The sequence below is a fragment of the Rhinatrema bivittatum genome, chromosome 17, assembly GCF_901001135.1.
Source record: "Rhinatrema bivittatum chromosome 17, aRhiBiv1.1, whole genome shotgun sequence".
NCBI classification, from domain to species: Eukaryota; Metazoa; Chordata; class Amphibia; order Gymnophiona; family Rhinatrematidae; genus Rhinatrema; species Rhinatrema bivittatum.
This window is the reverse complement of record NC_042631.1, coordinates 43555233-43579445: the sequence shown is the minus strand read 5'-3', so window position 1 is coordinate 43579445 and position 24213 is coordinate 43555233. Positions and strand designations below refer to the sequence as shown.

At 41.8% G+C, this 24213-nt stretch overlaps 1 protein-coding gene across 1 annotated transcript in view; it reads right to left on the bottom strand.

The window, feature by feature from the left end:
* LOC115079493 (kielin/chordin-like protein) overlaps positions 1-24213 on the bottom strand; it is a 189244-nt gene that overhangs the window by 23902 nt on the left and 141129 nt on the right. Inside the window, exons 35-44 of the mRNA XM_029583118.1 lie at positions 19236-19268; positions 17524-17556; positions 17198-17224; positions 13539-13571; positions 11672-11704; positions 11344-11370; positions 7473-7505; positions 5667-5699; positions 5341-5367; positions 560-592 (exon numbers count right to left, since the gene is read on the bottom strand). Of these exons, the coding sequence (XP_029438978.1) occupies positions 560-592; positions 5341-5367; positions 5667-5699; positions 7473-7505; positions 11344-11370; positions 11672-11704; positions 13539-13571; positions 17198-17224; positions 17524-17556; positions 19236-19268 (312 nt within the window). The remainder of the gene's footprint in view (positions 1-559; positions 593-5340; positions 5368-5666; positions 5700-7472; positions 7506-11343; positions 11371-11671; positions 11705-13538; positions 13572-17197; positions 17225-17523; positions 17557-19235; positions 19269-24213) is intronic.

Below are 24213 nucleotides of genomic sequence, written 5' to 3'. Positions count from 1 at the left end.
ACTTGCCATTTCACCAAAAAATAAATATCCTGGGCCTCAACAGATTCTGCCCATAATCTTATATACCTTTTCCTATTATTTCCTTCTAATACTTCATGGATCAGGAGCAAACCCCCATTGCTTTCGCTCCGCCATTGCTAATGATGCCAGCAGACTTAAATTCCTGGAAAAGAAAGCATCAGGTTGATCTGCTGGCATTATTTGCAATTAGGGCTAGAGCATAGCAGAAATGATGAGGCCTGCACCAGCCCAGGAAAGATTTGTCATGAAATGAAGACACCATTAGGGGAAGATGGGAAAGGATCTGCTTGGAGGAATAGGAAGAGGCGCAGGAGATAGGGTACTTTGTGGTCAAACATCAATTTGTTTTAATGTTTTACATCAATGAACATGTTCAGTTTGATTTTTCATTTCAAATAAATAAAAAGAAAACACACAATCAAAATACGAAGACAGAAACAATAAATAACAGAAGTGGAAACATCAAATGAAATCATAAAAGTATTTGCTCACACAGTCAGCACAGATTAACAACAATCTTATCAAGAGATAAAATTACCTGGTGTGGAAACACTTGTAGTGGTGGGACCTGCTGAAAGCAGAAAGCAGAGATTAATCAACTCTAACCTTACTCTATAATACACCATTGCATTCTTAATAGTGAAGAGATAATTGAGGTTTAGAAAAAGAATTCAGCAATATAAATGGATAGAATCTGAATGTGCAGTTCCGGTACTGGTGGTTGCTCATAGAAAAGTAAGGAAGTTTGTACTGCGGAATATTTATTTGGAAGTCATATTTTAAGTAACCGTATCTAGGTATTAGCACCTGAAGCAGAGTAATAAATAGAAACTGTCTGAAGGAACTCTTGATATGGTACTTGGTGCTGTAAAAATGATAGAATTTTTAGCTTATAACTTATAAAAATCCCAAAGTATTTCTTATGTTTGAACATATACAGATGAATTTTAAAAGGGATGAGCTCGCCAAAATCAGAGATGTGCTTACGTTTTAGTCATGCGTGTGTCTACCTGATTTTAAAAAGGTCCTAGCTGCGCGCACAGCTCCAGATATGCAAATATCTCACTTGGAATGAGAAAGGGACCTGGTGTGAGCAGGGTGTGGGCGGGGCCTGGGAATTCTGGGGCAGGGCCAGGAGGTGCGCGCTCAGTTACGTACATGCCCAGGTCCTGTGCTGCGGAAATTTACTTCTGCTTTGGAGGAGGATAAGTTAAAAAAAAAATCCAAACATCACTGGGGGATTTAATGGATCTGGTGTAACTGGAGGAAATGCAAGCTAAAGAACCGGGGGGGGGGGGGGGGTAGGGGGGTTTGCAGGACCTAGCTCTACGCTGGGTGAACTGGTGGGCACCAGGTGAAACTGATCATAGCATGGATGTGTGCCTTTTATAAAATTCCCCCAGCTGAGTTGCACATACACTGATAGGCACGGCTGTGCGCTCCCGCTTGCATAACCCGGTGCACACATACTCATGCCTAGGCATTTTTGTAACATATGTGCATACATGCGTGTATGTTAATCAATTGCTGCATCCCTGGGCAAGCGCCGATGCACACGTATATATGTACCTGCCTGCCTGTTTTGAAATAACACTCATACCATTTCCAAGCAGAACATTTCCAAGTAAAACATTGATAAGACAGGCGAAGAAAGAATTTGAAATGAAATTGACCATAGAGGCAAAAACTCATAATAAAAACTTTTAAAAATATATCCAAAGCAAGAAACCTGTGAGGGAGTCGGTTGGACCATTAGATGAGAGAGGGGTTAAAGGGGCTCTTAGGGAAGATAAGGCCATTGCAGAAAGACTAAATGAATTCTTTGCTTCCGTGTTTACAAATGAGGATGTTGAGGAGATACCAGTTCCGGAGATGGTTTTCAGGGGTGATGAGTCAGACGAACTGAACGAAATCACTGTGAACCTGGAAGATGTAGTAGGCCAGATTGACAAACTAAAGAGTAGCAAATCACCTGGACCGGATGGTATGCATCCTAGGGTTCTGAAGAAACTCAAAAATGAAATTTCTGATCTATTAGTTAAAATTTGTAACCTATCATTAAAATCATCCATTGTACCTGAAGACTGGAGGGTGGCCAATGTAACCCCAATATTTAAAAAAGGCTCCAGGGGCGAACCAGGTAACTATAGACCAGTGAGCCTGACTTCAGTGCCTGGAAAAATAGTGGAAACTATTCTCAAGAACAAAATTGTAAAGCATATAGAAAGACATGATTTAATGGAACATAGTCAACATGGATTTACCCAAGGGAAGTCTTGCCTAACAAATCTGCTTCATTTTTTTTGAAGGGGTTGTTAAAAATGTGGATAAAGGTGAACCGGTAGATGTAGTGTATTTGGATTTTCAGAAGGCGTTTGATAAAGTCCCTCATGAGAGGCTTCTACGAAAACTAAAAAGTCATGGGATAGGAGGCGATGTCCTTTCGTGGATTACAAGCTGGTTAAAAGACAGGAAACAGAGAGTAGGATTAAATGGTCAATTTTCTCAGTGGAAAAGGGTAAACAGTGGAGTGCCTCAGGGATCTGTACTTGGACCGGTGCTTTTCAATATATATATATATAAATGATCTCGAAAGGAATACGACGAGTGAGGTTATCAAATTTGCAGATGATATAAAATTATTCAGAGTAGTTAAATCACAAGCAGACTGTGATACATTGCAGGAGGACCTTGCGAGACTTGAAGATTGGGCATCCAAATGGCAGATGAAATTTAATGTGGACAAGTGCAAGGTGTTGCATATAGGGAAAAATAACTGTTGCTGTAGTTACACAATGTTAGGTTCCATATTAGGAGCTACCTCCCAGGAAAAAGATCTAGGCATCATAGTGGATAATACTTTAAAATCGTCAGCTCAGTGTGCTGCAGCAGTCAAAAAAGCAAATAGAATGTTAGGAATTATTAGGAAGGGAATGGTTAATAGAAATGAAAATGTCATAATGCCTCTACATCGCTCCATGGTGAGACCACACCTTGAATACTGCGTACAATTCTGGTCGCCACATCTCAAAAAAGATATAGTTGCGATGGAGAAGGTACAGAGAAGGCAACCAAAATGATAAAGGGGATGGAACAGCTTCCCTATGAGGAAAGGCTGAAGAGATTAGGGCTGTTCAGCTTGGAGAAGAGACAACTGAGGGGGGATATGATAGAGGTCTTTATCATGAGAAGTCTTGAACGAGTAGATGTTACTCGGTTATTTTCACTTTCGAATAATGGAAGGACTAGGGGACATTCCATGAAGTTAGCAAGTAGCACATTTAAGACTAATCGGAGAAAATTCTTTTTCACTCAACGCACAATTAAACTCTGGAATTTGTTGCCATAGGATGTGGTTAGTGTAGTTAGTGTAGCTGGGTTCAAAAAAGGTTTGGATAAGTTCTTGGAGGAGAAGTCCATTAATGGCTATTAATAAATTTTACTTAGGGAATAGCCACTGCTATTAATTGCATCAGTAGCATGGGATCTTCTTAGTGTTTGGGTAATTGCCAGGTTCTTGTGGCCTGGTTTTGGCCTCTGTTGGAAACAGGATGCTGGGCTTGATGGACCCTTGGTCTGACTCAGCATGGCAATTTCTTATGTTCTTATGAAAATGTAGGTAATATTCTTAAACTATTCAGATAGAGGTAGACTTTAAAAGTTCGGCAAGTGCCAAAATCGGGATTAGCGCGTTCAAGTTGGGCTTGGGATTGTAACTTTCAAACAAGTACGCGAGCTCACATCTGCACGAATTTGCCGGCTCGTGCGCAGGGACGAGGCTATTTTATAACAGACGCTTATATATATGCAAGTTATAAAATAGGCTGAATGTGCACATAAGTGCACGCGACTATGCACACAAATGGCGCTTCTAATAAATAAGATGGGGGGGGGGGGTTAAGAGACATGAACACCGATGCAATTGCCTGTTTTCCCAGTTCGTTCCCAGTTTGCCAGCTAAGGGAAAGGCCTTCCAAACCCCCCAACTTTAATAGCCCTCCTTCACTCCTATTAGCCCCGAACCTTAAAACCCTGCTGTACTGTGTAGTTTTTTTGTTTAATGACTCTCACACCATCCAAAGCAGAAGTAAAGTTATGGGACGGGGACTCCAGCGCGCACTTTTTTGCATAAGTATTTACGCGCCACTTTCAGTGTGAAATCCAGGAGTGCCCATGGAAACCTCGACTAAGCCCCTCGACTAAGCCCCTTGACTTGTTTGTGAAAACATTTTTGTGCGTGCAGTAAGCACGTACGCGGATACCTTTAAAAATCTGCTCAGCAAGTGCTGGCCCGACATATTCGTGATTCTCCCAGATTTGGTGAGTGCTGTGCTTTTAAAATTTACCTTTAAGTGTGCCCATTGAAATTTAAAAGCCGCCAAGATAGGCACATATCGCTAATGTGCAGGCATCTCACTGGGATGTCAAATGGGGAGGAGAGTGGCATGGTCTGGGCATAGCATGGGTGTTTGGGGGCAGGGTATGAGTGTGGCCAAGAAATATGCACATATTTTCTTATGTGCCTGAGCGCACCCAGGTTCACTGCCGCGTAGGTTTAATTCTGCTAGGGACAAGGGTAAGTTAAAAAATAAACTAACCAAGCATGAGTGGTAACTGGGGGGAATGTAAGCTATTCAACCAGGAGGCTTGGGAGGACACAGGTGTTAACTGTACTAACTAGTAGACAAACTGGTGAAACTGGGAATGGCGTGGATGAGCGCCCCTTGTCTAGAGATATATTGTGTTCAGTTACGTACACGTGCAATGGCACCACAAATTAATTATATTGCGCCTCCCTGGATTCTCCCCAGCATCTGCTTTGTACTTTTTCCCCCAGCGCTATACTCATTTCCTCTTAATTTCTCACGGAGCAGGAGTGAACTCCGGTTGCATTTGCTCCATCAGTGCTTCCATTGCAAATGATGCCAGCAGATCCATTTTCATGGAATAAAGGAATCGCAAAGGCTTCAATTGCTCGCATTATTTGCAGTAGGGGATGGAGCATAGCAAAAGTGATAGGGGATTGCAGCAGTTGAGTAAAGTTTTTTATGGAATGAAAACGCCATTGGGATAAGATGGAGCCGGATCTGCTTGGGAGACTTGAGGAGGCCCAGAAGATGGGTTACTTTATGTTAGCTCAATTCTTTTAAAGATTCTGCTTCAATGAATATGTTCATTTTGATGTTTCATTTCAAATAAATGACAAGAAACCACACAATCAAGATATGAAATAAATAGAACAGGTGAAAAATCAGCTGAAACTATTTGTTCACACAATCAGAACAGGTGAACAACAATCTGATGAAGAAAGAAAATTACCTGATTTGGGAGGGCTTGGAGTTGAACCTGATGAACGAAAGAGCACAGAGTTAAAATTTCAGTCAGACTTTATGCTTCTGCTAAAATTCAGGATTGCTTACCTAAGAACGAGGAGATAATTGAGCTTTAGTAAAAATTCAGAAATATAAATGTAAATATTCTGAATTTGTAGTTCCAGTCCTGGTGGTTGTTTATAGAAAAATCAGGAAGCTCATATTTCGGAACATTTAATTGGAAGTAATATTTTAAGTAATCATACCTAGGTATTAGCATCTGAACTACATAGAAACAGAGCAAGTGAAATCTTTTGCAGAGATAGAAATTACCTGATGTTGTAGTTCCTGATTTGGCAACTGTTGCTATAAAAATAATAGAATTTTTAGGTTATAATTTATAACATAGTCAGTAACGTTTAAACCACATATTTGTGAGGCAAGACTTGGCTTGGGTAAAGCCATGCTGACTTTGTTCCATTAAACCATGTCTTTCTATATGTTCTGTGATTTTGATGTTTAGAACACTTTCCACTATTTTTCCTGGCACTGAAGTCAGACTAACCGGTCTGTAGTTTCCCGGATCACCCCTGGAGCCCATTTTAACTATTGGGGTTACATTTGCTATCCTTCAGTCTTCAGGTACAATGGATGATTTTAATGATAGGTTACAAATTTTTACTAATATGTCTGAAATTTCATTTTTTAGTTCCTTTAGAACTCTGGGGTGTATAGCATCCGGTTAAGGTGATTTACTACTCTTCAGTTTGTCAATCAGGTCTACCACATCTTCTAGGTTCACCGTGATTTGATTCAGTCCATCTGAATCATTACCCATGAAAACCTTCTCCATTACAGGTACCTCCACAACATCCTCTTCAGTAATCACCGAAGCAAAGAAATCATTTAATCTTTCCGCGATGGCCTTATCATCTCTAAGTGCCCCTTTAACCCCTCGATCATCTAACGGTCCAACTGACTCCCTCACAGGCTTTCTGCTTCGGATATACTTAAAAAGGTTTTTACTGTGAGTTTTTGCCTCTAGGGCCAACTTCTTTTCAAAATCTCTCTTAGCTTGTCTTATCAATGTCTTACATTTAACCTGCCAACGTTTATGCTTTACCTATTTTCTTCTGTTGGATCCTTCTTCCAATTTTTGAATGAAGATCTTTTGGCTAAAATAACTTTTTTCACCTCCCCTTTTAACCATGCCGGTAATCGTTTTGCCTTCTTTCCACCTTTCTTAATGTGTGGAATACATCTGGACTGTATTCTAGAATGTTTTTTTTTTTTACATTGGCCACGCCTCTTGGACATTTTTTACTCTTGTAGCTGCTCCTTTCAGTTTTTTTCTAACAATTTTTCTCATTTTATCAAAATTTCACTTTTGAAAGTTTAGCACTAGACCCGTGGATTTGCACACTGTTCCTCTTCCAGTCATTAAATCAAATGTGATCATATGGCTTGATCATATGGCTTTTAAATATTGCTATCATGGAATGTTACATTTACATGAGAAACTCCTTTGAAAATTCAGCTTCCATATTATCTTGAGATATAGGGTGTTCTGCTATGTGCACTTGCCATTTCACCAAAAAAATAAATATCCTGGGCCTCAACAGATACTGCCCATAATCTTATATCCCTTTTCCTATTATTTCCTTCTAATATTTCATGGATCAGGAGCAAATCTCCATTGCTTTCGCTCCGCCATTGCTAATGATGCCAGCAGACTTAAATTCCTGGAAAAGAAAGCACCAGGTTTGATCTGCTGGCATTATTTGCAATTAGGGCTAGAGCATAGCAGAAATGATGAGGCCTGCACCAGCCCAGGAAAGATTTGTCATGAAATGAAGACACCATTAGGGGAAGATGGGAAAGGATCTGCTTGGAGGAATAGGAAGAGGACCAGGAGATAGGGTACGTTTTGGTGAAATTTTAATTTGTTTTAATGTTTTACATCAATGAACATGTTCAGTTTGATTTTTCATTTCAAATAAATAAAAGGAAAACACACAATCAAAATACGAAGACAGAAACAATAAATAACAGAAGTGGAAACTTCAAATGAAATCATAAAAGTATTTACTCACAGAGTCAGCACAGATTAACAAAAATCTTATCAAGAGATAAAATTACCTGATGTGGAAACACTTGTAGTGCTTGGACCTGCTGAAAGCAGAAAGCAGAGATTAATCAACTCTAACCTTACTCTATAATAAACCATTGCATTCTTAATAGTGAAGAGATAATTGAGGTTTAGAAAAAGAATTCAGCAATAGAAATGAAAAGAATCTGAATGTGTAGTTCCGGTACTGGTGGTTGCTCATAGAAAAGTAAGGAAGTTTGTACTGCGGAATATTTATTTTGAAGACATATTTTAAGTAACCGTATCTAGGTATTAGCACCTGAAGCAGAGTAATAAATAGAAACTGTCTGAAGGAACTGATATGGTACTTGGAGCTGTAAAAATGATAGAATTTTTAGCTTATAACTTATAAAAATCCCAAAGTATTTCCTATGTTTTAACATATAAAGGTGCATTTTAAAAGGGATGGGCTCGTCAAAATCAGAGATGTGCTTGCTTTTTAGTCATGCGTGTGTCTACCTCATTTTAAAAAGGTCCTAGCTGCACGCACTGCTCCAGATATGCAAATATCTCACTTGGAAGGAGAAAGGGACCTGGTGTGAGCAGGGTGTGGGCGGGGCCTGGGTATTCTGGGGCAGGGCCAGGAGGTGTGCGCTTAGTTACGTACATGCCTGCGCACATCCCCAGGTCCTGTGCTATGGAAATTTACTTCTGCTAGGGAAGAGGATAAGTTAAAAAAAAAATTCAAGCATAACTGGGGGGTTTATGGGTCTGGGGTAACTGGAGGAAATGCAGGCTAAAGAACCAGGGGTTTTGCAGGACCTCTACGTTGGGTGAACTGGTGGGCATCGGGTGTAACTGGTCATAGCATGGATGTGCGCCTTTTATAAAATTCCCTCAGTTGAGTTGCACATACACTGACAAGCGCGGCTGTGCGCTCTCGCTTGCATAACCCAGTGCACACATACTCGTGCCTAGTCAGTTTTATAACATATGTGCATACGTGTGTGTATGTTAATCAATTGCTGCATCCCTGGACATGCGCCGATGCACACGTATATATGTACCCTCGTGCCTGTTTTGAAATAACACTCATACCATTTCCAAGCAGAATATGAAAATTTGGTAATATTCTTAAACTATTCAGATAGAGGTAGACTTTAAAACTTCGGCAAGTGCTAAAATCGGGATTAGCACATTCAAGTTGGGCTTGTGATTGTAACTTTCAAACAAGTACGCAAGCTCACATCTGCACGCATTTGCCGGCTCGTGCGCAGGGACGCGGATATTTTATAACAGACGCGTATATATATTAGAGATGTGAATCGTGTGATCGATCGTCTTAACGATCGATTTCGGCTGGGAGGGGGAGGGAATCGGATCGTCGCAGTTTGGGTTTTTTAAATATCGTGTAAATCGTGTAAATCGAAAACCGGCACACTAAAACATCCCTAAAACCCACCCGACCCTTTAAAATAAATCCCCCACCCTCCTGAACCCCCCCAAAATGCCTTAAATTACCTGGGATCCAGAGGAAGGGTCCCGGTGTGATCTTTCACTCTCAGACCTCGGTGCGTTGTAGAAATGGCGCCGGCGCTACCTTTGACCTGTCATATGACAGGGCAAAGGTAGCGCCGGCACCATTTTGTTTTTTTGTCCCCTGACGGCAGGAGCGTAGGAGATCGCTCCCGGACCCCCAGGGACTTTTGGCCAGCTTGGGGGGGCCTCCTGACCCCCACAAGACTTGCCAAAAGTCCAGCGGGGGTCCGGAACGACCTCCTGCAGTCGAATCGTGTTGCTGTACAGCCGGCGCCATTTTGCGGCGGTAGGAGATCGTTCCGGACCCCCGCTGGACTTTTGGCAAGTCTTGTGGGGGTCAGGAGGCCCCCCCAAGCTGGCCAAAAGTCCCTGGGGGTCCGGGAGCGATCTCCTACGCTCCTGCCGTCGGGGGACAAAAAAACAAAATGGCGCCGGCGCTACCTTTGCCCTGTCATATGACAGGTCAAAGGTAGCGCCGGCGCCATTTCTACAATGCACGGAGATCCGAGAGTGAAAGATCACACCGGGACCCTTCCTCTGGACCCCAGGTAATTTAAGGCATTTTGGGGGGGTTCAGGAGGGTGGGGGATTTATTTTAAAGGGTCGGGGTGGGTTTTAGGGTTGTTTTAGTGTGCCGGTTTTCCCACCCTCCCCCTTCCCCTCCCCCTTCCCCCGATTTATGATTTTTTGACGATAAATCGGGGGAATCAAAAATCGTTAGAGCCGCGATACAATAACAATTCCCCCGATTTATCGTCAAAAAATCGTAAATCGGGGGAATTGTTATTGTATCGCGGCTCTAACGATTTTTGATGATTTAAAATATATCGGACGATATTTTAAATCGTCAAAAAACGATTCACATCCCTAATATATATATATATATATATGCACGTTATAAAATAGGCTGAATGCGCACATAGGGGCACGCGACTATGCACACAAATGGCGCTTCTAATAAATAAGTGGGGGGGGGGGGGGTGGGTTAAGAGACATGAACACAGATGCAATTGCCTGTTTTCCCAGTTCGTTCCCAGTTTGCCAGCTAAGAGAAAGGCCTTCCAAATCCCCCAACTTTAACAGCCCTCCTTCACTCCTATTAGCCCCGAACCTTAAAACCCTGCTGTACTGTGTAGTTTTTTTGTTTAATGACTCTCACACCATCCAAAGCAGAAGTAAAGTTATGGGACGGAGACTCCAGCGCGCACTTTTGTGGATAAGTATTTTACGCGCCACTTTCAGTGTGAAATCCAGGAGCGCCCATGCAGACCTCGACTAAGCCCCTGACCTGAACTTGTTTGTGAAAACATTTTTGTGCGTACAGTAAGCACGTACGCGGATACCTTTTAAAATCTGCTCAGCAAGTGCTGGTCCGACATAGTCGTGAATCTCCCAGCTTTGGTGCGTGCTGTGCTTTTAAAATTTACCTTTAAGTGTGCTCACTGAAATTTAAAAGCTGACAAGATAGGCACATATCGCTAATGTGCAGCTTCTCACTGGGATGTCAAAAGGGGAGGGGAGTGGCATGGTCTGGGCACAGCATGGGTGTTTTGGGGCGGGGTATGAGTGTGGCCAAGAAATATGCACATTCCTACTTATGTGCCTGAGCACACCCAGGTCCACTGCTAGGGACAAGGGTAACTTAAAAAATAAACTAACCAAGCATGTGTGGTAACTAGGGGGAATGTAAGCTATTCAACCAGGAGGCTTGGGAGGACACAGGTGTTAACTGTACTAACTGGTGGACAAACTGGTGAAACTGGGAATGGCGTGGATGAGCGCCCCTTGTCTAGAGATATATTGTGTTCAGCTACGTACACTTGCAATGGCACCACAAATTAATTATATTGTGCCTCCCTGGATTCTCCCCAGCATCTGCCTTGTACTTTTTCCCCCAGCACTATACTCAATTCCTTTTAATTTCTCACGGAGCAGGAGTGAACTCCGGTTGCATTTGCTCAATCAGTGCTTCCATTGCAAAAGATGCCAGCAGATCCATTTTCATGGAATAAAGGAATCGCAAAGGATTCAAATGCTCGCATTATTTGCTGTTGGGGATGGAGCATAGCAGAAGTGATAGGCGATTGCAGCAGTGGAGTAAAGTTTTTTATGGAATGAAAACTCCATTGAGATAAGATGGAGCCGGATCTGCTTGGGAGACTTGAGGAGGCCCAGAAGATGGGTTACTTTATGTTAGCTCAATTCTTTTAAAGATTCTGCTTCAATGAATATGTTCACTTTGAATTTTCATTTCAAATAAATGACAAGAAACCACACAATCAAGATATGAAATAAATAGAACAGAAGTGAAAAATCAGCTGAAACTATTTGTTCACACAATCAGAAAAGGTGAACAACAATCTGATGAAGAAAGAAAATTACCTGATTTGGGAGGGCTTGGAGTTGAACCTGATGAACGAAAGAGAGCATAGAGTTAAAATTTCAATCAGACTTTATGCTTCTGCTAAAATTCAGGATTGCATACCTAACAATGAGGAGATAATTGAGCTTTAGTAAAAATACAGAAATATAAATATAAATATTCTGAATTTGTAGTTCCAGTCCTGGTGGTTGTTTATAGAAAAATCAGGAAGCTCATATTTCAGAACATTTAATTGGAAGTAATATTTTAAGTAATCATACCTAGGTATTAGCATCTGAACTACATAGAAACAGAGCAAGTGAAAACTTTTGCAGAGATGGAAATTACCTGATGTTGTAGTTCCTGATTTGGCAACTGTTGCTATAAAAATAATAGAATTTTTAGGTTATAATTTATAACATAAAGTCAGTAACGTTTAAACCACTGTGCGGGCACAGTTTGTTGTGACTGGGCCAGCATGCAGCCAGGGACGCAGCAATTTTATAACTTGCAAAAATATGCGTGTATTTTAGAAAATAGCCTAGGCGTGCACACACGAGTGCCCAATTTTAAATAGGCACCCAATTCCCGCTTCTACCATGGAAGTCAGATTTTAAAAAGGGCACGCACCCACACCATTGCCAACTTCACAGTTCGCCCATCAATTTGCCCAGTTAAGAGCTAAGTCCTCCAAACCCCCCTGGTATAAAAGCCTGCACTCCCCCTAGTTACCACAGAGCACTTAAACCCAGCAGAAATGGCTTTTTTTAAGTTTAAAGTTGCACTTCTTCCATACACACGAAAATTTAAATGATACTGGATCTTGGTTGTCTGCCAGTGTGCGTACATATTTACGTGCACATCTCTCCCCCCCCCCAAAAAAAGCCCCCCACCCATGCCACTTTTCCATTTGGAGAGAGAAGTGCATGCCGCAGGAGATACGTGTGCATCTGGGCACCTTGTAAAATTCGGTAGGCACGGGCAAGCCCGACTTGTACGTGCATCTCCTTATTTTAGCTCACTCCTGACTTTTAAAATTCACCTTAAAATGTATATCCCATCTTTGAAAATATACAGTTTCCAAGCAGAATATGAAGATTTTGGTTAAAACATTATTTCATTCGTCTTAATATTGCCATTGGTTGTTATCCTAGTATGAAGAAAGGGTACATATAGTGATATTTTTTCAACAAAGTTTGAAATCACATTTAAAAATAGAAGGCCTGATTCAATAGCATCTACATGCTTACCACTGAGGTTTTGCATGTGTTAATGTACTTTTAACATGTAACTGGGTTTTTCAATATTGCTATTATATATGCCATTAATTTGTCAATGGGTTGTACCTGTGCTAAGTGCACTTAACATGGATAAATGGCTTTTAAATATTACTAACATGGAATGTTACATTTACATGCGCTACTCCTTTGAAAATTCAGCTTCCATTTTATCTGGAGATATAGGGTGTTCTGCTATGTGCACTTGCCATTTCACCAAAAAATAAATATCCTGGGCCTCAACAGATTCTGCCCATAATCTTATATCCAGTTTCCTATTATTTCCTTCTAATACTTCATGGATCAGGAGCAAATCTCCATTGCTTTCGCTCCGCCATTGCTAATGATGCCAGCAGACTTAAATTCCTGGAAAAGAAAGCACCAGGTTTGATCTGCTGGCATTATTTGCAGTTGGGGCTACAGCATAGCAGAAATGATGAGGCCTGCACCAGCCCAGGAAAGATTTGTAATGAAATGTTCTATTCTCCCTGTTCTATTCTCCCTGTTACATGTAACTGCCTTTTCCGCACCATAGTTCAAGTTTAAGTTTATTTCGCACTCCTGTTTTATGTGAACCAGCATGATGTGACTGTTGTCTCGAATGCCGGTATATAAAAAAACCTAAATAAATAAATAAATAAATAAAATAAATAAGACACCATTAGGGGAAGATGGGAAAGGATCTGCTTGGAGGAATAGGAAGAGGCCCAGGAGATAGGGTACTTTGTGGTGAAACTTCAATTTTTTTTAATGTTTTACATCAATGAACATGTTCAGTTTGACTTTTCATTTCAAATAAATAAAAAGAAAACACACAATCAAAATACGAAGACAGAAACAATAAATAACAGAAGTGGAAACATCAAATGAAATCATAAAAGTATTTGCTCACACATTCAGAGCAGATTAACAACAATCTTATCAAGAGATAAAATTACCTGGTGTGGAAACACTTGTAGTGGTTGGGCCTGCTGAAAGCAGAAAGCAGAGATTAATCAACTCTAACCTTACTCTATAATACACCATTGCATTCTTAATAGTGAACAGATAATTGAGGTTTAGAAAAATAATTCAGCAATATAAATGAAAAGAATCTGAATGTGTAGTTCCGGTACTGGTGGTTGTTCATAGAAAAGTAAGGAAGATTGTACTGCGGAATATTTATTTGGAAGTCATATTTTAAGTAACCGTATCTAGGTATTAGCACCTGAAGCAGAGTAATAAATAGAAACTGTCTGAAGGAACTGATATGGTACTTGGAGCTGTAAAAATGATAGAATTTTTAGCTTATAACTTATAAAAATCCCAAAGTATTTCCTATGTTTTAACATATAAAGGTGAATTTTAAAAGGGATGGGCTCGTCAAAATCAGAGATGTGCTTGCTTTTTAGTCATGTGTGTGTCTACCTGATTTTAAAAGGCCTAGCTGCACGCACTGCTCCAGATATGCAAATATCTCACTTGGAAGGAGAAAGGGACCTGGTGTGAGCAGGGTGTGGGCGGGGCCTGGGTATTCTGGGGCAGGGCCAGGAGGAGTGCGCTCAGTTACCTATTTATTTATTTATTTATTTTATTCAACCTTATATACTGGCTTTCAAATTCATTTCAAGGCGGTTTACATTGATTGAAATTGCAATAGCAACATCCAAACACATATATACAAAAACATATCATTGTACATATTACATGACTAAAATACATTAGAACTAAAAAGCTACCTGGCTAAAAATGCATTAAAACTACTCTTTCAAGTCCCATAGTGATAGCCAACACTTCTACCACGTCTTCCCAAATTTACCCCCCTTCCCTCCACCCTTCCATCTACCCTCCTCCCCCCCACCCACCCATCTCCCCTCCTTCCCCTCCTACATGCCCAGGTCCTGGCTGCGGACATTTACTTCTGCTATGGAGGAGGTTAAGTTAAAAAAAAAATCCAAACATCACTGGGGGATTTAATGGATCTGGGGTAACTGGAGGAAATGCAGGCTAAAGAACCAGGGGGGGTTTGCAGGACCTAGCTCTATACTGGGTGAACTGGTGGCCACCTGGTGAAACTGGTCATAGCATGGATGCGCGCCTTTTATAAAATTCCACTGATAGGCGCAGCTGTGCGCTCCTGCTTGCATAATCCGGTGCACACATAATCACGACTAGTCATTTTTATAACATATGTGCATACGTGCGTGTATGTTAATCAATTGCTGCATCCCTGGGCAAGCTCCGATGCACACGTATATATGTACCCTTGTGCCTGTTTTGAAATAACACTCATACCATTTCCAAGCAGAATATGAACATTTGGTAATATTCTTAAACTATTCAGATAGAGGTAGATTTTAAAAGTTCGGCAAGTGCCAAAATCGGGATTAACGCATTCCAGTTGGGCTTGTGATTGTAACTTTGAAACAAGTACGCGAGGTCACATCTGCACGCATTTGCCGGCTCGTGCGCAGGGACGTGGCTATTTTATAACAGATGCGTATATATATGCACGTTATAAAACAGGCTGAATGCGCACATAAGTGCACGCGACTATGCACACAAATGGCGCTTCTAATAAATAAGTGGGAGGGGGGGGTGAAGAGACATGAACACCAATGCCATTGCCTGTTTTCCCAGTTCGTTCCCAGTTTGCCAGCTAAGGGAAAGGCCTTCCAAACCCCCCAACTTTAATAGCCCTCCTTCACTCCTATTAGCCCCGAACCTTAAAACCCTGCTGTAGGGGTGTGCATTCGTTTTGAATGCATATGTAAAACGCAACGTCATTTTTTTTTTTAACTTAAAAAAGTGATGAGGCGAAAACGATCGGATTTCCAACTTATTCAACATAGCTATGTTGAATACGTTGGAAATCGCGATTGTTGATCCTAAATAAAAATGTAAACCCCTCACCCTCCTTAATCCCCCCCCAAGACTTACCAAAACTCCCTGGTGGTCCAGCGGAGAGTCAGGACGCCATTTCTATATTCCTTTGCGAGGAGCACGTGACGTCGGCGTCACGTCGGAGTGACGCGGACGTCACGTGATTCGCTGCGCGTTCGCTCCGGGACACAACCGGACACAACCGGAACTTTTGGCCAGCTTGGGGGGGCCTCCTGGACCCCGCTAGACTACCAGGGAGTTTTGTTAAGTCTTGGGGGGGGATTAAGGAGGGTGAGGGGTTTAAATTTTTATTTAGGGAATCGGTGCACGTATGGACATAGACTCAACTTATGGAATTCTACATATGTCCATATTGACCGAAATTGACCCCCACTTTCGACTTATGGACTTATGAACATAAACTTTTTGTCTGCACATCCCTACCCTGCTGTACTGTGTAGATTTTTTGTTTAATGACTCTCACACCATCCAAAGCAGAAGTAAAGTTATGGGATGGAGACTCCAGCGCGCACTTTTGTGCTTCAGTATTTACGCGCCACTTTCAGTGTGAAGTCCAGGAGTGCCCATGCAGACCTCGACTAAGCCCCTGACCTGCCCTTCTTTGTGAAACATTTGTGTGTGTGCAGTAAGCACGTACGCGGATACCTTTTAAAATCTGCTCAGCAAGTGCTGGCAGGACATATTCGTGAATCTCCCAGCTTTGGTGAGTGCTGTGCTTTCAAAATTTACCTTTAAGTGTCCCAATGAAATTTAAAAGCTGACAAGATAGGCACATGTCGCTAATGTGCAGGCATCTCACTGGGATGTCAAAAGGGGAGGGGAGTGGCGTGGTCTGGGCATAGCATGGGTGTTTTGGGGCAGGGTATGAGTGTGGCCAAGAAATATGCACAAATCTACTTATGTGCCTGAGCGCGCAGAGGTTCACTGCCGTGTAACTTTACTTCTGCTAGGAACAAGGATAAGTTTAAAAAAAAAAACTAACCAAGCATCTGTGGTAACTGGGGGGAATGTAAGCTATTCAACCAGGAGGCTTGGGAGGACAGAGGTGTTAACTGTACTAACTGCTGGACAAACTGGTGAAACTGGGAATGGCGTGGATGGGCGCCCCTTGTCTAGAGATATATTGTGTTCAGCTACGTACACGTGCAATGGCATCACAAATTAATTATATTGCGCCTCCCTGGATTCTCCCCAGCATCTTCTTTGTACTTTTTCCCCCAGCGCTATACTCATTTCCTCTTAATTTCTCACGGAGCAGGAGTGAACTCCGGTTGCATTTGCTCCATCAGTGCTTCCATTGCAAATGATGCCAGCAGATCCATTTTCATGGAATAAAGGAATCGCAAAGGCTTCAAATGCTCACATTATTTGCAGTTGGGGATGGAGCATAGCAGAAGTGATAGGGGATTGCATCAGTTGAGTAAAGTTTTTTATGGAATGAAAACTCCATTGGGATAAGATGGAGCCGGATCTGCTTGGGAAACCTGAGAAGGCCCAGAAGATGGGTTATTTTATGTTAGCTCAATTCTTTTAAAGATTCTGCTTCAATGAATATGTTCACTTTGATTTTTCATTTCAAATAAATGAAAAGAAACCACACAATCAAGATATGAAAAGGCAGAACAAAATAGAACAGAAGTGAAAAATCAGCTGAAACTATTTGTTCACACAATCAGAACAGGTGAACAACAATCTGATGAAGAAAGAAAATTACCTGATTTGGGAGGGCTTGGAGTTGAACCTGATAAAAATAGAGAGCACAGAGTTAAACTTTCAGTCAGACTTTATGCTTCTGCTAAAATTCAGGATTGCTTACCTAACAATAAGGAGATAATTGAGCTTTAGTAAAAATACAGAAAATAAATGTAATTATTCTGAATTTTTAGTTCCAGTCTTGCTGGTTGTTTATAGAAAAATCAGGAAGCTCATGTTTCTGAACATTTAATTGGAAGTAATATTTCAAGTAATCATACCTAGGTATTAGCATCTGAACTACATAGAAACAGAGCAAGTGAAAACTTTTGCAGAGATAGAAATTACCTGATGTTGTAGTTCCTGATTTGGCAACTGTTGCTATAAAAATAATAGAATTTTTAGGTTATAATTTATAACAAATGTGCGGGCACATTTTGGTGTGTCTGAGCCAGCATGCAGCCAGGGACGCAGCAATTTTATAACTTGCAAACATATGCGTGCATTTTAGAAAATAGCCTAGGCGTGCACACACGAGTGCCCAATTTTAAATAGGCACCCAATTCCCGCTTCTACCATGGAAGTCAGATTTTAAAAAGGACACGCACCCACACCATTGCCAACTTCACAGATCGCCCATCAATTTGCCCAGTTAAGAGCTAAGTCCTCCAAACCCCCCTGGTATAAAAGCCTGAACTCCCCCTAGTTACCACAGAGCACTTAAACCCAGCAGAAATGGCTTTTTTTAAGTTTAAAGTTGCACTTCTTCCATACACACGAAAATTTAAATGATACTGGATCTTGGTTTTGTGCCAGTGTGCGTACATATTTACGTGCACATCTCTTCCCCTCCCAAAAAAGCCCCCCACCCATGCCACTTTTCCAATTGGAGAGAGAAGTGCATGCCGCAGGAGATACGTGTGCATCTGGGCACCTTGTGAAATTCGGTAGGCACGCGCAAGCCCGACTTGTGCGTGCATCTCCTGATTTAAGCTCACTCCTGACTTTTAAAATTCACCTTAAAATGTCTATCCCATCTTTGAAAATATACAGTTTCCAAGCAGAATATGAGGATTTTGGTTAAAACATTATTTCATTCGTCTTAATATTGCCATTGGATGTTATCCTAGTATGAAGAAAGGGCACATGTAGTGATATTGTTTCATCAAAGTTTGAAATCACATTTAACAACAGAAGGCCTGATTCAACAGCATCTACATGCTTATCACTGAGTTTTTGCATGTGTTAATGTACTTTTCTCATGTAACTGTGTTTTTCAAAATTGCTACGATCTATGCCATTAATTTGTCAATGGGTTTTACCTGTGCTAAGTGTACTTAACATGGATAAATGGCTTTTAAATATTGCTATCATGGAATGTTACATTTACATGAGAAACTCGTTTGAAAATTCAGCTCCCATTTTATCTGGAGATATAGGGTGTTCTGCAATGTGCACTTGCCATTTCACCAAAAAATAAATATCCTGGGCCTCAACAGATTCTGCCCATAATCTTATATCCCTTTTCCTATTATTTCCTTCTAATACTTCATGGATCAGGAGCAAACCCCCATTGCTTTCGCTCCGGCACTGCTAATGATGCCAGCAGACTTAAATTCCTGGAAAAGAAAGCACCAGGTTTGATCTGCTGGCATTATCTGCAATTAGGGCTACAGCATAGCAGAAATGATGAGGCCTGCAGCAGCCCAGGAAAGATTTGTCATGAAATGAAGACACCATTAGGGGAAGATGGGAAAGGATCTGCTTGGAGGAAAAGGAAGAGGACCAGGAGATAGGGTACTTTGTGGTCAAACTTCAATTTGTTTTAATGTTTTACATCAATGAACATGTTCAGTTTGATTTTTCATTTCAAATAAATAAAAAGAAAACCCATAATCAAAATATGAAGACAGAAACAAAGTTATAAAATCGGGTGCACATGTTTGCGCGCCGGGTAGTGCACAAAAATGTACACCCGTGCGCAACCTTTTAAAATCTACCCCTATTTGTTCATACAGTCAGAACAGATTAACAACAATCTGATCAAGAGATAAAATTACCTGATGTGGTAACTCCTGAAGTGGATGAACCTGCTAAAAGCAGAGAGCAGAGAGTTAATAAACTCTAACTTTACGTTATAATTCAACAATGCATGCTTAGCTGTTAACTACACACTAGTACCGGTGCTGGCACCTTTTCGTGCTGGTGAAGATTTTAAAGGCTTTACAATCCATGTAAATGATCACACAAGGTTGAAGGTTGAAAAGTTTAGCCTTCCTTTCAGTTTTTGCTCCACATGTCGTACACCCTAGAACTGCCACTAGGACGTTCTCATGCCAGTATATTTTCTCATTTTCCTCTCATCCTGATTCATTTTTTGAGGTGCTTTGACTTCTATTTGTACTCTAATCTTGTATTTAACTGAACATCAATTTGTTATCCCAAAAAATGTTTTCTTTCACTGATAAGAGACTACCTTCTAGTGGCATAAAAACGTGCCACAGTGGTTCTGGGGTATTGTTTTTTAGAACATTAGTACATTTTCTTTAAATTTTACGGTACCTGCACTGTAAATGTGTTAATATTTGTTTTGAAAGATTCTGTTGGTTTTTTAATCTAATTTTATTGTAACTATTACATTTACTATCAAAAAAACAAAGATGTACATTATTTTTCTTAATTATATATCATACGTTATGATACTAACAGTAAATAAACTACTGTTGTCTCTCTGTACCACCAAAACTTTGAAATAGACAAAATGCAGAATTATTGTCTGTGCTTAATACAGAATATCAATTTGTGCACCAAAACATTTGTGTTCTTTCAATTTTGGAGCCTAAAACATAGCGGCACAAAAATGTGCCGGTGATGTTTCTAGGGTGTAAAAAAAGTTGGAGGTTTTAAGAGATTATTAAGGTTTAGAAATAGAAAACAGAAATATAAATTAAAGTATAAATGTAGTTCCATTACTCGTGGTTCATGAAAAATCAGGAAGTTTATATTTTGGAAAATTTAATGGGAAGCAATATTTTTAAATAAATATATTTAGGCATTAGCAACTGAACTACATGAAAATAGCAAGTGAAAACTTTTGCAGATATGTAAATATAAATTACCTGATGTGGGAGCTACTAATAAATCAGTTGTTGCTGTAAAAGTCATATATACAATTTCCAAGCACAATATGAAGATTGTAATGTTCATAACCAAATTGTTTCAATAATACATTATTTCATTCATGTCTTAGTACTTTCATTGGTTTTTATCCCAGTATGAAGAGAGGGTACATATTAGGGATGTGAATCGTTTTTTGACGATTTAAAATATCGTCCGATATATTTGAAATCGTCAAAAATCGTTAGGGCCACGATACAATACCAATTCCCCCGATTTATCGTTAAAAAATCGTAAATTGGGGGAAGGGGGAGGGCAGGAAAACCGGCACACTAAAACCCCCTAAAACCCACCCCCGACCCTTTAAATTAAATCCCCCACCCTCCCGAACCCCCCCCAAATGCTTTAAATTACCTGGGGATCCAGCGGTGGTCCAGAACGGCGGCGGTCCGGAACGGCCGCCTCAATTGAATCCTTTTGTCTTCAGCCGACGCCATTTTGCAAAATGGCCGCCGCAAAATGGCGGCGGCCATAGACAAAAACGATTTGACGCAGGAGGTCGTTCCGGACCCCCGCTGGACTTTTGGCAAGTCTTGTGGGGGTCAGGAGGCCCCCCCAAGCTGGCCAAAAGTTTCTGGGAGTCCAGCGGGGTTCAGGAAGCGATTTCTTGCCGCAAATCGTTTTCCGTACGGAAAATGGTGCCGGCAGGAGATCGACTGCAGGAGGTCGTTCAGCGGGGGTTCCGGACCGCCGCTGAACGACCTCCTGCAGTCGATCTCCTGCCGGCGCCATTTTCCGTACGGAAAACGATTCGCGGCAAGAAATCGCTTCCTGAACCCCGCTGGACTCCCAGAAACTTTTGGCCAGCTTGGGGGGGCCTCCTGACCCCCACAAGACTTGCCAAAAGTCCAGCGGGGGTCCGGAACGACCTCCTGCGTCGAATCGTTTTTGTCTATGACCGCCGCCATTTTGCGGCGGCCATTTTGCAAAATGGCGCCGGCTGAAGACAAAAGGATTCAATTGAGGGGGCCGTTCCGGACCGCCGCCGTTCTGGACCACCGCTGGATCCCCAGGTAATTTAAAGCATTTGGGGGGGGGTTCGGGAGGGTGGGGGATTTAATTTAAAGGGTCGGGGGTGGGTTTTAGGGGGTTGGCTCACGATTTTAACGATTTTTCACGATATTTTTAAAACCCAAATGGCAACAATACGATTCCCTCCCCCTCCCAGCCGAAATCGATCGTTAAGACGATCGAGGACACGATTCACATCTCTAGTACATATAAGGAATTTTGTCATGAAATTTTAAAAGCATAGAGGGTCTGAATTTGAATATCATTTACACATTTAAAACCGAGATTTTGCATGTGTAAATGCACTGTTCCCAACTGGGCTTTTCAAAAATTGCTACTGTACATACTTCAATTGTTAATAGGTTTTACCCATACTAAGTACACTTAACATGGGTAAATGGCTTTTGAATATTGCTGGAACCCCTGGGTTGGACTGATCCCTTACTTATTTATTTATTATTTTTATATACCGACATTCATCTCAATTGAGATATCACACCGGTTTACATTCAGGTACTGTAGGTATTTCCCTATCCACTGTAGGTATATCCCTATCCACAGAGATGTTCTGGCGGGTCCGCTGTGTGACCTGTTCAATAGATCCCTAGAAATGGGAGTGGTGCCGAGAGACTGGAGAAGAGCGGTGGTGGTCCCGCTTCACAAGAGTGGGAACAGGGAGGAGGCTGGCAACTACAGGCCGGTTAGCCTCACTTCGGTGGTGGGAAAAGTAATGGAGTCTCTGCTGAAAGAGAGAATAGTGAACTATCTACAGTCCGGAGAATTGATGGACCAGAGGCAACATGGATTCACCAGGGGAAGATCCTGTCAGACAAATCTGATTGACTTTTTTGACTGGGTAACCAAGGAATTGGACCAAGGAAGAGCGCTCGATGTCATATACTTGGATTTCAGCAAAGCTTTTGATACGGTTCCGCACAGGAGACTGGTGAATAAAACGAGAAGCTTGGGAGTGAATGACAAGGTGGTGACCTGGATTGCAAATTGGTTGACGGACAGAAGACAATGTGTGATGGTAAACGGAACCTTCTCTGAAGAGAGAGCGGTTTTAAGTGGTGTACCGCAAGGATCGGTGTTGGGACCAGTCCTGTTCAATATCTTTGTGAGCGACATTGCGGACGGGATAGAAGGTAAGGTTTGTCTTTTTGCGGATGACACTAAGATCTGCAACAGAGTGGACACTAGGGATGTGAATCGTTTTTCAACGATTAAAATTATCGTCCGATAATGTTTATATCGTCTTAAATCGTTATAGAACACGATACAATAGAAATTCTAATGATTTATCGTTAAAAATCGTTAAATCGTGTTAGTGCGCACTAACTCGATTTAGTGCGCACTAACTGAAAATGATACAAATAAACACTTTCCAGGTCACTGAAGGTCAGTTAGGAATGAATATGTGTTCCTATTGGCTGGCTGCCCTCTTATCTATTGATGTTACCAAGGTTACCACTGAGGTGATGGTTGGGGGGATGGGAAATGGAACTGGAAACTAACGAACACCAACAGAAAATGAAACAAAGTGTTCACACTTCCCAGGTCAGTAAAGGTCACTTAGGAATGAATATGTATGTATGTATTCCTATTGGCTGGCTGTGCTCTTATCTATTGATGTTACCAAGGCTAATACTGAGGTAATGGTTGGGGGGATGTGAAATGGAAACAGTTGGAAGCTTGACAAAAAAAGTAATGTAATGATCAGCACTCACGTGACTAGAACTTGTTTGTTTATTATTTTTGTTAGCAGGCACCTGAAATGCTAGTGCATGTTGAATTTGCCAATCACTGTGCATTTTAGAAAGGTGGTCCTGGCTGGAACTGTACACAGTTCAAATATATGTAATTGATTGTTGGTAAGTGTATTTTTTAAGTAGCCACACTGGCACAAGTATGTTTACTTTTCCTCCTACTTAACTCACTAGCTCAGCTTTGTAAGAAGGGCTTCTCTGCTTGTGTGTTGTTTTTGTTTGGTGTGAGGAGAGCAGAAACATCAGATCTTTATTCAATCTACTACAGTCATCTCTTACAGTGCCCTATCCCTATTAATACCAGGAGTGTTGTGATCTTCCTGCACACAGTGCCCTAACCCTGATACCAGTCTGAGACAGCTCCCTCCCTGCATTACTAGTGAGAGGCTGGCTTCACAGACAGGGGGGAGCTGCCTGACCCTCACTCCTGACTTCCCCCATGTCCCAGCTAGTGAATGGTGTGTGGGTGAGGGGGGGGGGGGGGGATGGTGAAGTCTGAGACAGCTCCCTCCCTGCATTACTAGTGAGAGGCTGGCTTCACAGACAGGGGGGAGCTGCCTGACCCTCACTCCTGACTTCCCCCATGTCCCAGCTAGTGAATGGTGTGTGGGTGAGGGGGGGGGGGAGGATGGTGAAGTCTGAGACAGCTCCCTCCCTGCATTACTAGTGAGAGGCTGGCTTCACAGACAGGGGGGAGCTGCCTACCCTCACTCCTGACTTCCCCCATGTCCCAGCTAGTGAATGGTGTGTGGGTGAGGGGGGGGGGGGGGAGGATGGTGAAGTCTGAGACAGCTCCCTCCCTGCATTACTAGTGAGAGGCTGGCTTCACAGACAGGGGGGAGCTGCCTGACCCTCACTCCTCCGGGGTATTGTGATCTTCCTGCACACAGTGCCCTATCCCTGATACCAGGGGTGTTGTGATCTTCCTGCATGCAGTGCCCTATCCCTATTAATACCAGGAGTGTTGTGATCTTCCTGCATGCAGTGCCCTATCCCTATTAATACCAGGAGTGTTGTGATCTTCCTGCACGCAGTGCCCTATCCCTGATACCGGGATGTGTGCAAGAAGATCACAACACCC